A 17,237-nucleotide genomic window follows, 5' to 3' on the forward strand; every position below is an offset into this window, starting at 1 on the left:
GAACTATGGGTTACAGAAAAACAATGTATCAATCAAACAAATTGTGGCAAGGCTTCTGAACTCATTGGACCCACCTATTTACTCAAGAGTGACACTGCATCCTGTGAAAATCCGTACTGAAATTGTGCTAGGGATATTGTGAGCAGAGCAGGTAAAATCCAATATAGCAAAAGAAGATACACAAGAAGTGCTTACCTGCCCCTTCTGAGCCAAAGTTTTCTCCAGATCTTCTATTTTGGCTTTATATCTCTGGACTTCAGCTTGGAGCTGCTCCTGAGCCTATTGAAGTCAGGCACAGCATAAAACAGTAACAAAAAGAGAAATACAGCTGATAAACAAAGGAAACCAAACACAGCAAAGAGTCTGGTGAACATTTCCACTGAGTGAGTAACCAGTATGAAGATTCTGGCTCAGTGATATTTTATGCCGCTTCACAGACTGGCATAAAGATGACACAAGGGGACAGAATGGAAAATCAGCACACACACACACGCCAGGTTTATTATTACTGTGTGTTGCATTAAAGCAACAAAATCCAAGCTCAGATATCCAGCGTAGTAGGCTCTGCTCAAAGAACCTAGCAAGGGGCAGACCCTGCATCGAAGAAAATGTGCTGAGCAGCTGAGACAGGCAAAGGTTAGCGGAAAGAAGCACTCATATCTGCCTTGGAGGTTTTCTAGGGCTGACTGCACAAAGCGCTGAGCAACCCACTATGGTCTCACAGCTGACCCTGCTTTGAGCAGGAGGTTGGACAAGAGACACCTAAGGTCTCTTCCAGCCTGAACGATTCTGTGATTAAGGGAAAGTATTTTTAGCCTTGGAAGGCTTACTGTAATCTGCATCATGCCCAAATTTGAATTAATTTTCACGACTGTCAGAAATACTCAGGTGAGTACTTCTAAACACGGTGCAATGCGTGTCTTTGTGAAAGCCCAGACTTCATTTACATTTACAAACCCCTGTATCCCTGAGCAAAAGATGGGAAATCCCTTGTGATTCTATGCCAAATGGCAGAATTGCATGCTTTAGCATGCTTGCTTAAATGCAGAGTTTTCAGGTTCAGCTGGAGGACAACACCTTTTAAGTTGAGTGATTGTGTCCATCCTTAATCATCAGTCTCTTTAAATGTGCTCAGCAGACGAGTGAAATAGATGCGTCTCTGTTATATGGATATTTAACTCCATTTCTTTTTATGTCACTTTCAGGTGTCTGTATATACTAGTAGCAAGGAAAAGCTTTTCCCCGCCACAAACAAATACTGACCTTGGCTTCTCTTTCAGCGTCTATAATGCCTCCTGTCTGCTCCTGCAGTAGTGCGTAAGCTCTCTGCAGGGCCTGGTACTCCTTTGTCAGCTGTCGAAACCGCAGCTCCGATTCTTCCGCTGCTAAGCTCTGAGGGAGCAGAAAGGACATGTCTAAGCACCAGACATCAGAGCATTGCCAAGGAATGCAAACGTGGTTTGTTAAAAACAGTAGTTGGTTTACAGGTCTTGATTCAAAACAGCCTTTTAAATGAGATTGCTGTAAAGAAAGTAATAAGAATGTGAAATTTATAGCGTGTTTATGTCTTCAAGCTAAAAGATGCATGACGGTTTTATTTTCTGGAGGGAGGGAGAGGAAAAAACAATCTCGAATTACAACAAAGTCATAGCGGTAGGCTCTAGGGACCAAATTTTGAAAGAACCTCCCAGCTAGCATTTTAGTGTACCAGTAATCAAAACTGAGGCCAAACTTGCAGAAAAACATCACTCAGCATGCACCAATAAAACCTGAGTGTCTTTGAGGGCCTGGCTACTTGGTTTGGAAGTCAAAGCCTCTTGAAAACTTGGCTCTACACGTGGAAGAAGTCAGATCTTACCTCATCCAAATCATCGTCTGGGGTTGCTGGTGTTCTGTCTGTTCTATATGAGGCCATGGAGGATGTTTCAGAGTCCATGGAATCATCATCGTACCCAAAAACTGTATCTACCACATGTCTCTAAAGAAGGAAAAACATGCGATTTCTGAATCTCCTTGGAAACAGACAGTATGGTTTCTGATGGGAGAAAAAGTTAGTCAGCTTCAAAATTGCATTGCTATGTACTTAAAAAAAAAAAAAAGAAAAAAGAAAAAAAGAAAAGAAAAGGAAAGATATGAAAGAAGAGGTATGATCTGCCTCTGCAAATATCATCTCCAACCAAACCCAAAAGGAATGACATCGAAGACTAGATCTGGTACTGAGGGAAAACACAAGTAACACTGTAGGCAGTGCATCTTAAATGCTCATTGACCAGTTTGTCTGCATAATTATTCACATGTCAAGTATTAAGTGCTCAGATCTGTACCCTGAAACCCAAGCCTGCAGGTCAAGCAGCTCCATCTTTATAGGACATGACACAATTTTCATCTGGCAGGTTAATTCAATTATTTAGATTGGAGATAGTGAGGTGTCAGACATGCAACCGAACTGCAGTGTGAGCAGTCTCTTTCAGCACATGGTAGTTAACACAGTGCTGAGAAGATGTGCGAGATACAAGTCTCCACTCCTTTGTACCAGCTTTGTGTTACCAGAGCTTTTACTGACTTACGCCAAGTAACAGCAGCATCAGGGAGAGAAATGCTAAGATATTCAGCAATATCGGCAGTGTCCATGAGAGAAGAATGAGGTTCTCTATTCTCCAACTCAGACATCTCTAGCCCTTTAGGACGTTACCTTTGAGGATCAGTCTACATGTTGACAGATGTCTTCTGAACAGTTTTGGGGTTAACAACCTGTTCTCCTGCCTTCATGCAAGCGCACAGACTTTTCCTTACCACGCTCCTACTCCCGTTACATTTTCCAAGTTTTAAACCGAGCCAGATCCTCGGCTCAGAAAAATTAATCAGCAGAACAGCAGTGCCTACAGCAACATTTTGCACTTCCACTGCCGTCAGATTACAACCTTCTAAACCTGGAATTTGAATCATGCAAAACCATACACCAAAGTTGCCAAGAAACTTTTGGATTTATTATCTTTTTTTGGTCACTATTTTTCCAAGTGAAGACCATAGCCATATCTTCCCTACTGGTACAATTTCTGGCTTAGAAATGAAGTTAAACGATGGGAATGCTCTTTAGTCCTTGGCTCCCAGTTCTGTCTGCTGTGTATTGCTTCAAAACCCATACAGAAATGATGTGAGGATACATCTAGGACTTACTGGTCCTAACTTCTCTGTGTTCAAGATAGCATTGCATTACTTTCACGGACCATGCCTGACCTGCCAAGGGATGTCCTCAGAGAACAAGGAGCAACGAAGCTCTGTTTCCTACACAATCTCTCCACTTTCTGGAGATGAGATCTGGCTGTTGCAAATAATTCCCTAAATCCAACTGATAAAAGAGCTATTTGAATCACTGTTCACTACTCAGTTCTAAAACTGTTCTAAATTATACCAGGGACTGGACTAGATCGAAGTTCAGGATAATATGAGGCAGCTGAAGGCCTGTGAAATGGAGCCGAAGGGAATGGCACTCAAGTTTTCATGCAGAAACTTCCACTTGCAGAAAAAAGATACGTAAGAATTTTGCTTTAGTAAGAATTGCAGGATTGGCCCAGATATGCTATGAAAATCAGAGAGCAGAAGACAGATAGGAAGGTCTCTAGGAATGTAAATACATCTCAGTGTAAGAGGCCTCAAGACCAATATTTATACAAAACAGACTGAATAAAGATTATAACTTTTTCAGAGAAAGGGAAAAAAAGTCCCATTTTGCTGAAAATAAAATAGCTATGCACCCTTAACCGAATCTCCACGAGAACCTAAAAAATTTTCCTGAAGGAACTAATCTGTTTATAAACCCCATCACTAAAGAAGCTTGTTATAATCCACCACAATCTCTTTAATTGGATTGTTAAAGTGCGTTTTCCTACACAGCCTACTGGCATTTTTACAAGCTGAAAAGTCTTCTTCTTCTTCTTACCTTAATTGGCTTTGAACTCCTTTTATGCTTCCTGCGACGAATGAGTTTTTCCCTATCCTGGAAAAAAAGATTAAAAAGTTACTGGAGTTAAAGTTCGTGTTTCTCTTCTTTGCCGTGCAGCCACAGAAAGCCAAATCTAGAGATGAAGTCAGTCACTGGGCTTCCCCTGACTCTTCGTACGGTCAAACAGAAAGCTGACTCCAGGCGCAAGGGAGGACTCGTTCACACACGCATACCTGCATCAGTTGAAAACCTTTTGAAAAAGGGAGGAAGGGGTATCTGAAAAGAAACTCCAGTTGTACAGTTGCCCTGACAGGCTGTCGAACAACAGGAGCTGCTCAATTTCCTGCTAAAATCACGGGAAAGCCTGTTACAGGGAGCTGGTTTGGGCATCGCATCTGAGGCACACGCTTTGCCTCCCACGCAGCGGTGACCCTGCCTCTGTCTCCAGTCACTAAACGATATTAGTGATGGTTTCACCACTCCCAGAAATGACGTCTTAGAAGAGGCAACGACCTGTTTGGAAGTCTCCTTCTCCTTCCCCTCAAGACCATAATGCAGTCAGCTGAAAAGGGGATGGTTAGTATTAAATGCTGTAACTGAACTACTAGTGAACCACTGTCTCGCAGCATGCTCTGTTCCAGCACAAGAAGGGTATCGCACTGTCCTGCATCTCTCTTTACAAGGGGACTTTCCAACAGTAGCGTAGTTGTAACGGTAAAACAGCTCGGCACAGCCATGTCTCCCGAAACTATAAGTACCTTCCCGAGCTCCCCAGCTCTTGGTCTGTGTTCACTTCTAGAGCTGACCCAGGGAATTTAAAGACAGCTTAATTTACACACAAGAGTTATGCCTTAGGGCTGCAGGGCTGCTGCCCCCGTTAGAAACTCAGTTATTAGTTAAACACGTTTATGAAATCATACAAGCAGCATCCATGTGCTTCTACATCTAAAAATTTGTAGGTGTTAAAAGCGAGATAAGATATTAACCCTCAGACCTCTGTTTATAACAAGAAATACTAACAGAGGTGACCTGTACACAGGAACTGGTCCTAACTCCTGGTGCTCTGGACATACCCTTGTTAACTCGTCAATTATGTTCTGTTGTTCTATAACCTGAAGCTTTAAAAACTCCGTTTCTTGTTCCTCATTAGCCTGATCCAGGTCATTGAGAGATTTTAATTTCTTTAGAGGAGGATGTGACGTCATTTTTTCTCTCTGTGGTAAGAAGAAGAAAGAAACAGATAAAATAAGATCCAGCAAATACTAAAAAAAGAGGCAGCCTTTCAATTAGAAATCAGGCATTATTCTTCATTTAAGTTGTGCAGTCCTTTAAATATGCTTCAGCTGCAAAATTTCTGTAACTTTTTTAATGCCTACTAGCACTCCTTAATAAAAAAGCAGCACAGCAAGGCCTAGTTCTTCCAGCAGAATGACAAGGCTTTTTTTATTTACTGTGTGGCAATACAGCCCCTACAGCAGCCCTCAACGGCGACGTAACTCAGCTCTTCCTCCACAGCGTGCCCAGGCACCCGCCACGCGCTCCTACGCCCACGCCTCCGCTCACGCAAGGCGGTGTGCAAGCAGCACCCGTGCCGGGAGCCCGCGCACTTGCTCAAGCCCATCACGCGGCCCCACGCAGCAAGGCAAGGCACAAGTTTTGGTGAGGGAATGACATGCAGGCAGGCCCAGGCAGGGAAGGGGAGACGGCTGCAGCCCTCGGGGGGTGGTACAGCCACCCCAGCCTGCCAACAGCCACCGTCTGGGCACCTCTGTGGTGCAGTGCAAACGTCAGGGCGTCGAGCTAAAGTCCGCTGCGCGGGCACACGTGCACTGGCGGTGCTGCCGGCCCCTGTCTAACGCACAGAGACTTTAAAGCGTCTCCCATTTGCTGGGGGAGGGCCCAGCGGGCTGCGATCTGTATTGCTACAGCTGTGGAAAAAGAACTGTGATTTGTGACGTGGGATAAGTTTATCTTTCTTCTGAGCATGTGAGAGTTGCAGAGTACTAAAGTCGATTAACCTCATAACACTAAAGCCTTTCTTCCATATGACAACGTGAATCTGACAGTCTCAATCTGAATCTGATAGTCTCAGTCTAATCAGCAGGAGCTGCGTCCATGCTGCAAAACAGCCAGCCTGCTCAAGACGAGGACAGTGGCTCTTGCAGCCAGAAATACAACACGCAGACACACTTAGCAGGGGAAGTCTTCTCAGCACCTGCCAGCTCATATCGGGCAACTCGGGACTTCCAGCTCCTTTTCTTTTTTTTTTTTTAATTAATGCCAAGGCAACATTGTGCACGTGCAGGCACTAGGTTCTGACTGATACTCAGAACAATTGTGTTTTATGGGAAGATTCTGTGCGCTCAGTGACAGACCAGAACCATATTCTGCCATCGTCAGCCATGCCAAGAACATATACTTTCAAGGATGAACATTAGGCTGGCTGAAAACATAGCTCTCAACAGCTTCCTTTTGGAGTTGCAGGTGCAAAATTGCACCGTAGGATGTGACCCAGTGTCACAACAATTTTTTTTTTTTATAATTGAGATTCAAATCTAATTTTTGGGACAGTATTAAAAACTGTGGTTATGCACTCACTTAAATATATTGCACGAGCATGTAAAATACACAGCACTACAGTATATAAATTTTACTATATACAGGTCTAAGTATTGCTATATCTTATCAATAGTACACACACTATAAACACATACGCACTTTCTCTATGTTTTTACATGCATACACTGTGCACACATGGCTGCCAACAGAGACATACATCACGCAGTCATCCTCACTTTGCTCTTCAATACCAACCATTTCTATATTTTCTTTAGTGACTGCTTTGAGTTTATCTTCCATGCGCTGCAAAGACTGCATCAGCTCATCGTTTCTCTTTGTGAGGCACTTGTTCTTTTCCAGGAGAGGTTTACATTGTTTTTCAGCTTCTCGGACACGCTTCAACTGGATTGATGACAGCAATTAATAATTGTAAGTAATTCAAAAAAAGGTACTTTTCCTCCTTTGTTAGATGTTTGGGGGGGATTTTTTTTTTTTTTTTTTTTTTTTTTTTTTACCTTCCCTGTTGACCACTGTCCCAGTAAAATGCCAAAGAAAGTGGAAAACAGAACTGGCAAAACAATCACAGTAATGCTTGGTCCTTCTATAAACTTACTTCACCAATAAATCTCAAAGCATAACTCTGCATATCTGTTTCTGAGAGAGGGTGTTACCTAAGGGAAAACTGAGACGTAGAGACAGAGCAACCCAAAAGCACAGTCAGACAGCTGCAAAGCTGCCACAAAAGACTAATTCTAGAGAGAAAAACCATGCTCAGCCTCCTGAGCTGCTAGAGTGATGGGTGGAAAAGGCGTATTCATCACTGACTGTATCACCCTTGGAGCCTTCTCCTTTTGCCTTTCCCTAAGGCTCCCAACCTCCTCTGTCTGACAGTGCAAAGCTCACACACCAGCTCATTTCGTTCATCAACAAGCAGCGTGTTCCTGTCTTCCAGCTTCCGGATGGTGGCATTCAGTTCTGCTATCCTCTTCTGGTTTCTGCGCAAGTCCTGTTCATTGGTAACAATATAACACAGTTACTGCTTCTTTTCAAAATACATGCTTGGGAAAAAATGAAAAAAAAAATTCCCCAAACCACACACCAGTCATCTAAAGTTGTGATCATCAACAAATGATATTTCTGGATTTTTACAGTATTGGGCATTTTGGCAAAAGTACATGATTTTTTGGAATAAAGTATCTGGTTTAGGGGATATTTTAAGATTAAAAATTGTCAACAGTTAAGAAAGGTAAAATCAACCAAACAGATGTTTATATTTTTTCTGATGGGGGGGCATAAAAAGCTAAAAGATTCTAATTTTTATTGCCTTTCCCTATACATCACTTCTGTTTTCTGAGCCACTCTGAAAACAGTATGTCAGGAGAAGACTAAGGACAGCCCTTTCATTATCAGTTGTATTTATCTTCTTATTCCTCATTCATCACAACAAATGTGGAAATACCGTATATTCACTCACTGGAGGGCTGCATGCCTTGCGACTGAGAGCAAGGCCGGTAAATGTGGGGGAATAAGACAAAGAAAGAGGAGATTCTCCTAAGAGGCTCCCTGATTGCCCCCAGCCTTCTCCCTGCCCCTTCTCGGTTGTCCTCCCAGTTCTGTACGTTTCTTTCTGAGGATGTAGGCTATCTGGGGAGTTGTGTTCATGGAATGATACTTTCAAAGGGACCTGGTTATGTGTTTGTATATATTGCTGTACATTTGTTAATACAGCAACTGAGGAAACAGCCTTACGTAGCTTTGTCCTACTGGCATTTTTCTCTGAAGAATCTATGCACATAATTTCTCTGTAGTGTATAAGAAAGTGGGAACATTTCCCCAGGACCCAAGAAAGTAATTTAGCAAGGGAAACACAGCCATGTTTCTGCTTTGCAAGGGACAGTAAAACCTGCGTACGGGGCTGCTGCAGTGCTCTGAGCCGTCTCCGGCCCTTCCTGGGATCTCCCTCTTGGGACTGCTCATGTTACACTCTGCCTCCTTCACCAAGAAGAGCTGCTCATCCAGAGCTTCCTTCTGCAGCTGCAGCTTCTGCACATAGCCTGTCTGCGTCTCCAGTTCTTTCTCCAGGGAAAATATAATCCTGTCTTTAGCCTTGATCTCGTCCATCTGAAAGGGAAAAACACCAGGACAACAATATTACTGTGCAAAGGTAACAGCATTTCATCGGCGTCCACTCTAGTAGGATGTGATTTACTTAATACTCATGTTCAGCACTTATCTCTGCTACACCATACCGCACCACAGTTATAAAACAATACATTCCGAGATTTCAGCCATATCCATACACCACCTGTTTCATCAGCCGACGGTGACTGAAGCCCAGGCACCGAACACGGTATGATTTGCTAAATTGCTCAGCTCTTGTAACCCCAACACACACAGCGGAACGAGACCCAAAGTTTTGAAAGTCAGATGAAGAGTTCAGGCTTTCACATTGCCTTTTGGTCAGTTATTTATACTTGTGAAAAGTAAGTATAAACTCTGACCAAACAAAGGTGTTTAGACTAGCACCTGCTCTTGTAAATGGAGCTAGTAGACCTGCCTCTCTCAAACAGAAAATCTGTGCAAACTCAGGGTTTTTTAAGGCTGACTGAAAAACTCAAGGCTATTAATCTTATTGTTACTTCATTTTTGCCTAACATCCCAGGACTATCCAAAACAACAAAGAAGTGCCTCTTATTTCGTTTCACAGCAACTTTAAGGAGTGATGACGGGAAGGAAAATCGTTAATTACAATTTGTGTAAGATCAGTACACACAAGCCTTGCAACCATGAAGACTGGTACAAAGCAGCTAATGTCACTGAGCCAAGAAAAGTCAGTGAACCAGAATTTGCAAATCAGTTTAGGAAATAAAGGTATTTTTATCTGGGAAAGAAATAAACTATTTCCTCAAAACAAAAATGTTACCTATGCTAAATTTTGCCTGAAGCTGCCAAAGATACTTTATGATCTTGCAGCCTTCTGGGTTTACTGAAATCTGCCCCAAAGTATTTTTTCCAAATGAGTGGGGCTAGACTCTGGTCTCTGTCAGCCAAATGTCACTCTGACATAACTTCTCACTCTGATGGCCACAGAATGGGTGCATAAACCACTTGTGTAAGTCAGATAAAAATAATTCTGGCCTTGTGCACAGCTCTTATGCATGTAAATAGCACTGCAAAAGCCTTTCATTAGTTGTTTAAGATGAAATCATTCAACAGACATAGAGCCTGAGTTGCTCTTAATGTTACTAAACAGCACAGTGTTATCCTGAATTTCACTGTATTTTCCTTTTATATTAAAACTCTGAAAATAGGTCCTGGATATCAGATGAGGAAAAAGAAAAGTAGTTAGTCCTCATGGCTATGCAGAATTGCAAATGTGGATCAAAGTAACAGCAAGGGTCAAAATTCAGAAGGCAGCTATGAAGAACCCACAGCTACCAGTCTGTGCTATGTTATTTATCATTTTGGCCATGCAAGAATATATCTCCAGTTCGCAGACTTCAAGCTAAAATGTTCACTTTTGATAATGTTCAAATCACCAATTCTTTTACTCAACTGTCAAATCTTGAATTGCAGCTTCCAGGCCAAACTTTCCAACGCTGCAAGCAGGCCCAGCTCCTTGGATGTCAGGGAACAGTGGCCAGTTGCACCTCTGCTGATTTGGGCCTTGTTTTGTTCATTTTTCCTCAGTAATTACTGCAGGCTATGTCAAGATCAAAACAAAAGATATCTCCCCCTCTGCCCTGGGGTTTAACGTGCTTAGGAGACCATTATAAAGGTTAGAGAAACTAATAAGCTGCAAATGCAGATGCAGACATCTTTTTCTAACACAATGCACTGCGAACATATTATCATCTCAACGAGCCAATTCCTTGTTGACTAGACAAATCACTATTTTACTCAAAGGTGTTAGCAACCCTCATGGCAGCTGCTCTAGCCTACTGACTCTGATCTATCTCCTGCTGAGAAATGATAACGAGAAGTTTTTGGTATTTTTGCAAACTGAGGCACATTGCTGAGTTTTGTTTGTACAAAAAAACTGAGAGGCAGAAGAGACAAACTGACTACAGCATAAGACGACATAGGAACGGTTCTGATGCAGGGAACTGTTACTAACCAGGCGACGAATATCCCTTTCACTCTCCCATTTGATCTTAGAGATGGCTTCCTGGTGGGACTGATGCTCACTCCGAAGATCGCCCGCCTTGATCTTATCAGCTTGGATCATGTTGTTAAGGGCCTCATCTACCTGCTTTTTGGCAGACTTCAGTTCAGTGATTTCCTGCAAAAGCTTAAGGCGCTCGGAGTCAAACTGCTTTCTGGCCTCCTCGCGAGCCTCAATTGTCAGCGCTGTCCTTACTTTATCACTGCTCCCATCCCGCAGTGCGCACAGTGCTGACTTGAGGCGCTGGATTTCGCTGTCTCGGACTTTGACCATCCGCGTCATCTCCTGCTCGTGCTGTTTGATGAGGTTCTCCCGCACGGCCTGCAGCTCCTTCATTTTCTCCTCGTGGAGTTTGGCTTTGAGCTCTGTGATCTGCACAGTCTGCTTGCGCTGCTCCACTTCTCGGATCCGCTTAGTTTCTTGAGTCTTCTCTCTTTCCAGTTTAGCAACCTATGTTGAGATGAGAAGAAAGTCACCTGCGACCAACGCAGTGCTGTCCAAATGAGCCCACCCAGAAACGCAGGCATGTCAAACTGAGGAAGACCCTGCTGCCGGCCCCAGATGCTCCCCCATCCTCACTACAACAAAATACGGGCCAAATTCTGGAGCATTAACATAATTTTACACTGTCTTTACTCAAGCCAAACCACCACTGTCTTCTCCCAGTGTCCTGCCCCACGCAGTGACACCACACATATTTTCAGTATTTCCTTAGGAAATAAGACTCTGTATATGTGTGCATTCATCTAATAACTTTTTAATCCACCAGCCAATTTCAGTAGAATTTAACAGAAAATTAGAGGGCTCAGAAACAGCTAGGTTCCTACAGCTTGCACGAACATGGGCAGTAGAAGAGGAAGAGTGCATGTCTCTAAATGAGCCCCGCTGACATAAAGTGCAAGGCTGAAAGTCCAGGAAACATCTTGGCTTTTATAGATGTTCTTACCTGTAAGTAAAAGCCTTAACTGGCATTTGTAGTCAATTCTTAGACTTAAATCTACAGAAAAACACACTTCACTGGTTATTATCCTTATGGAACTGCTAGTTTTTCTTAAAATACGTCCTTTGCTACTCTTTATCAAAAACAATTTTTAAAGTTCTTTGTCCATAACTTTGGAATCAAAGTTACAGAGCAACTCACCAATCTTCAGCAAACTTACACTAACATATCTCTAGGTGCAATTTCATACCCCTGAGCAATCCCACAGTAACAAACCTGTACAAACCTACACCAAAGGAAAACAACTGATAAGGAAAGGCTTCGGTTCAAAGCAAATTCAGCAGGTTTATCATTTACAGTGAAAAAGAAAAGGAGGATTTCAAAGATTATAAGAATACTCTTGCCAATTTCTTTTTAAATAAAGACCACAAAGAATGAATAAAAGTGAGCAAACCTTTCATATTCAAAAAAAAAAAAAAAAGGAAGAGAAAGAAAAATCAGTATGAATAAAAGTAGCAATAGGTCATCGGAAAGTCCTCTAAGAGACACTGGTGGTCTAGCCTGCAGGCCTCACTGATTACTTGGATAGGAATTAGAGACGGTAAGGAGTCCTGTCAGCTATATGTACAGAGCTGATTGACTTTTTTTCCTCCTCTCTCATGCTATCCCCATCTAGTTTCAAATACATCTTCCCCCAATGAAGCCTTCCAGGGGAGCTGGGGAAGAAGAGTTTGAAAGCATACTTTTACTTCAGTTTCAGTCACCAAAGTCATTCTGATCATTAACAGATTCTAAAAATGAGATGCATCTGTCTCAGAGGGCTCCATGGAAAACGAATCTACAAGATTGTCCTAAAATTTCCTCCATAAGGTTCTGGAATGCACAAGAACTTTTCGAAGCAAAGTATTAAAAATACATGCTTTTTAAAGGTGGTCTGCACTTGCAACTCCCACTAACTTCTCCCAAGGACTTTAGAGGCTATTGATAGAGCAGATATATGCAATAATAAATGTCATATACAACAAGACGACTTTGCAGCCAGGGTCTACCGAGCAGTCTATTTTAATCATAGTTATATGATCTGTGTGAGACATTAACTTGCCCTTATTACACCAGTCACTTCTGAAAAGAAAGCCGTGCCTAATCCTAGGCTCCACTGTGTCCTTCTGGCAGGTTTTAGGTTGCCTTTACTCCTTTTTCATTCTAGGTCCAGCCTTGACTTTGAGTATTCACGACTAAAAATAAGCCTAATGCCCTCTTTCTCTCATTAACATATCTTTTCCTGTTTAGTAAAAAGTTTGATGCACTGCAAAACAAGGTGCAATTATTGTAACTGCTCTAACCTGGCATGACACTGAAAGACACATGCAAACTTTCAACGAAGTAGTTTGGGTATCCACAACAGTGCAATATGAAGACTAAACCCCACCAGAGCCTGGGTACAAACCTAGCTGAGCTCTGGGACACCTGGGTTTTATGGCTGTTAGTTTCCAGGCTGCCTATTTCATCTAATTGAAATGCTATTAGTCATATTAGACTGTCTTGTAGATACTGTACCATTATGATGGGGAAAAAAGGGAGGATGAATGAGGCCTTTGTGGGAAAAAAAGATAATTACATGTGAAGAAATGGACAAGAGGCCTGCTTAATAAAGGATCCTAATGCCTCAGGAGGTTTCTACCCTCTACTTTGGATTCACTCCAGCAGAGACAGGAAAAGTCCAAAGATCCAATTTGTTTGACCCCTTTTGTGGAAGGAACACTTTCTTAGAGCACCTTATGGTGTTGTGTGTGATTGGCTCGTTTGGCATCCTATTTTTAACTTGAATTAGAGGAGATAAGGTTGTACCAAAATGTCCAGTCTGAACCTGCTTATGCCTAGCAGAAAAGGGGAAAGACCTAAAATCTGAATGCTAGACCAAAGTAAAACTTGCAACGGTGGCTGCTCCTCTGTATCCAAACTGCAGAAAAATTCACAGGTGTGATCTACTTCCAGAGACTGTAGTTTTTAGCCCTTCATTACTCCAGAATGACAATTCCTTGAGTACCATGAGCACTCAGGCCCATTTGGTCACAGGAATGGCAGAGGGCATCCATGGACAGGCCACCTGGAAGCTACTGAAGCTCAAGCAACTTCATCATTTTATTCATGTTCTGCTCATCTCCTTCCCACACGTTTACATATATTTCAGATAACCCTTTCTTGTTCCCAAGACTTTCTTACTCTTGTAACTCCTCTTATTTTGGGCCATCCTCAAAATGATGACTAGTAACAAAAATCTGTACTGGCAACTACCGTATCAGAATTCTATAGATGCAGTGATAACAAACGCAGCAAGACTCGGAATATAAAGAAAAGCATTAGGGAAACTCCCTGGGACATCAGTTTTCTGGCAGCCAGCCTGTAACTCTTTAAGAGAATAGCTAAACCCTGCCTGTGTGCAAGACACGAATGCCAAAGCCTGCAGGGAAAATAAAAGAATCAAAAACCATTTTTGCTTTCCAAGGCTGTCATCAGCCATCTGTAAAAGAAAAGGATGCAGAATGAATTTGAAAGCATGATGGTGTCAGCTTTCTTGCAGCTTGCAAATCCTGTCTAGTTTAAAAGGTTGCAAATTAACGGCTATAAATCTCATTGGTAGGTGAGGAGACAATGCCCTCAGAGATCATCAGAAAGTCAGATAACAGAACTGGCTATTCTTACTTTCACCTGGCTTCTCCTACAATTACACTGAACTGGTGGATGGTTGTCTGAGATTACCAGTATGATTAACCTTGACATATTGGCATGACAGCCTTTCCCTAAAGAAAGAATTTTTTAAAAAAGACCTCCTGGAGGCTGAAGGATTTGAGGCTATTAAGATTTGGAAGCTAGAAGCAAGTCAATCTGGGTTTGTCTGCCCAGGGTATATGCTTATTTGCGAAGGAATCAGAGCCAGATTGACAGACTTCAACCATAATCCACTTGGATAAAAATATATTAATAGACATCATCCTCTGAAAATGTGGCTGTCACCTGGCAGCAGGTTGGGGATGCCTGGCTTCAGGTAGCATTGTCTCCAGCCCACTTGATAAGAACACACTAGGAGTGAATCCCACCTGCAAGGATTTTAATGGAAGGTGAGCAGGATATGTGCAGAGTAGGTGAAAAACAGCCAGGATTTTATATTGGATAACACCCAGCCCATTGCCTTTTTACTGGCTAAAAGACTGATGCAGTATAGAGAGGTCTTATGAGCCTTACAAGGGCTCCCCTGGCACAGAGAACGCAAGAAAAGAGTGTGAAGACTTCAGCAGAAGGTGTAGGGAAGAGCTGAAGCTGCAGCACCCGCCTCGAGGTCGTGCCAAAGGCTTCTAAAACGTACAAGTGGCATCTCAGAACCTCTGCAGACATGTCTATGCTACAGACAGGGGTGTGGATACACCCTGAGAGCATGTTACCCAGCTGGCTTTAGACTAACTTTAGATATCAGAGATGGTAACTCTGGCAGACCATTGGTACCTGAGCAAGCTTTAAACAATGTATACATACCTTAATGTACAAAATACAGTTCGGCTGCACTGCAGATGGATTACAAGGGTCCATATGGACTGTCATGCTATACATTTAAGGATCACTTCACTCAACTTTGAAACAAAGGCATCTCTTGCTGAAATAAGCAGTCATTCAAAAAACAGCAACACTATACAATTTCTAGACACTGGAAATTAAAAAAAAATAGTATAGTTAGAGACAATTTGAGTGGATAGGATGAAACCCAGTAACTGGAATATGGCCAAAGACGTTACACAAGACACACTGCTCCCTTTGAGGGCCAGATGCTTCTTGAACTTGCACCCCTGTAAAGACAGGGCTTTTCCACTGAAGCAACAGAACATCCACAGTATGAAAATGCTGTATGTGGGGAAAGAATCAGATCACTGCTCTGGAGAAGAGTTGTGTTGCATTTATTGATTTCTGCGATACAGTTTTTTTCCATGTGGTTTTTTTTCCTTCAGTGCAGATACTGTTATTTAAAAACCAAATCCTCACTCACCTTAGATTTCTCCTGATGCAGCTCAATTTGAATGTCTGTTAGCTTGGTCCTGAGTTCCTCATTGGCAGCTTGTAGGGCAACAATCAGCGCCTCAGGCTTTTCGCCCTTGCTACGTCCTTTTTTTGACATGGTTTCTTATCAGTGAGAGTCCATGCGTTTAATTCCTTCAAATAAGGACTGCCATCTTTTTCTGTTCCTTTCAGTGCCAGCTAGTTCAGCACCTACTGCGTGACATTCCTTACGGTCCTGTCCTCAGCTGCTTTGGAAGCCCTGTGAGAAATAAGATATACTATTATCTGTCAGTGAGCGCAACAGCACGAGAGCTCACATGGTTACAGCTCGCTTCTCCAAACACTGTAATCTTTGTCCGAAAACCTACGAGGGAGATCCCAGCACAATCAGACTTCTGTACGTGAGCTGGGCACACCAGCAGAGATTCCAGCTAGGCCCTTTCATTTTTCCCTAAAGGGGCACCACACAAAGAAGAGACAAGTTCGTTTATTACCATAAGGACTAACGTTGCTGAGCCTACAGGACGAGAAAGCACAGGTCACTTAATCCCAGCACTGCCATCTGAAGCAAGCACGTAGCAGGCATTTAGTCTGCAAGATGCAGGAACAACCTCTTCCTCCCACCCTTCCCAGCCCTTGACCCTTCCCAAAGGCAGAGTCCTCAGCAGAGCAGACCTGCAGCGTGCCACCGGAGGAGAGGGGAAGTGCTTGAGGCCTCACCACCATTCCAGGTCCCTGCAGAAGCAGGGAACTAATCAGGTGCAAAATTCTGGCTATGAGGCTAAAAACTGTCCCCTTTTCCACTTTATAGGTGAACGCAAAAAACTCCACCCATGCTTCCCATCAACTTAATCTGGGCAAACGTTCTGTCCTAAACCAAAACGATGTGGTCAGCTTAAACCCACGCACATCAGCAAGACGGGCTGATCAGGAAGCCCGGAGGCTTTTTCATACCACTGGGAACACCAGTGTCCCTCTGCCCCTTATTTTACCATTTGTCTTGGCTATTGGCACTGACTGACAGTCTTCAATAAAGATGTATTCTGTCGACACACAAAATAAACACAGCTTTAACACGCTCCCTAGAAATCTGTGCGCCTGTGTGTCTCGGCACTGAGCACGGTCCGAGACCCGCGGAGTCCCTCGGGCAGCTCTGCCGCAGCCGCGAAGCCTGCACACGCTGCGGCACGGCCGGCTGCCTGGACACACGCAGCGTCCTCCGGCTGCAAGCCACGTCGGTCCTGTCCTACGGAACATACGCACGCACCGGAGAGACGTTAACCTGTGCACACAGAGAACAGGTCCCTTCACCCGTCACTAGATGAACTGTAACCAGAAATTTTGTACATCTTTTGAGACGCTAACAGACTCCTCAGTAAAAAAGTCACTGCAAATTGAACAAAGCAGATTAAACTATAGCGAATTCAACATAGCAAGAAGGAGTAAACTTGTGTATTTTCAGATGAATTCTGAAAACACTGTCCCATATCACCCAGTGCTCCGCAAGCTGCTCCCAGTTACACTGGTGCATAGCCTCCGAAATCTCAGGATTGCCTTGTCTGTGTGCTACTATAAATAACCGC

General features: G+C 43.1%; 1 protein-coding gene across 3 annotated transcripts in view; it reads right to left on the reverse strand.

Annotated features, from left to right (window-relative positions):
• Positions 1 to 17,237, reverse strand: part of JAKMIP2 (janus kinase and microtubule interacting protein 2) — a 75,243-nt gene that overhangs the window by 20,696 nt on the left and 37,310 nt on the right. For 2 of the 3 annotated variants that reach the window (XM_026118251.2, XM_026118249.2), the window contains exons 2-11: positions 15,644 to 15,913; positions 10,620 to 11,117; positions 8,414 to 8,623; positions 7,410 to 7,508; positions 6,758 to 6,904; positions 5,017 to 5,157; positions 3,941 to 3,997; positions 1,859 to 1,978; positions 1,264 to 1,392; positions 196 to 279 (exon numbers count right to left, since the gene is read on the reverse strand). In XM_026118251.2, the coding sequence (XP_025974036.1) occupies positions 196 to 279; positions 1,264 to 1,392; positions 1,859 to 1,978; positions 3,941 to 3,997; positions 5,017 to 5,157; positions 6,758 to 6,904; positions 7,410 to 7,508; positions 8,414 to 8,623; positions 10,620 to 11,117; positions 15,644 to 15,772 (1,614 nt within the window). In that variant the 5' untranslated portion in view covers positions 15,773 to 15,913. Of the gene's footprint in view, positions 1 to 195; positions 280 to 1,263; positions 1,393 to 1,858; positions 1,979 to 3,940; positions 3,998 to 5,016; positions 5,158 to 6,757; positions 6,905 to 7,409; positions 7,509 to 8,413; positions 8,624 to 10,619; positions 11,118 to 15,138; positions 15,287 to 15,643; positions 15,914 to 17,237 lie in introns of those variants that run through there. The other variant, XM_026118252.2, reaches the window with a different exon arrangement.

This window comes from Dromaius novaehollandiae, chromosome 15 (assembly GCF_036370855.1).
Source record: "Dromaius novaehollandiae isolate bDroNov1 chromosome 15, bDroNov1.hap1, whole genome shotgun sequence".
In the NCBI taxonomy this organism is placed as follows: Eukaryota; Metazoa; Chordata; class Aves; order Casuariiformes; family Dromaiidae; genus Dromaius; species Dromaius novaehollandiae.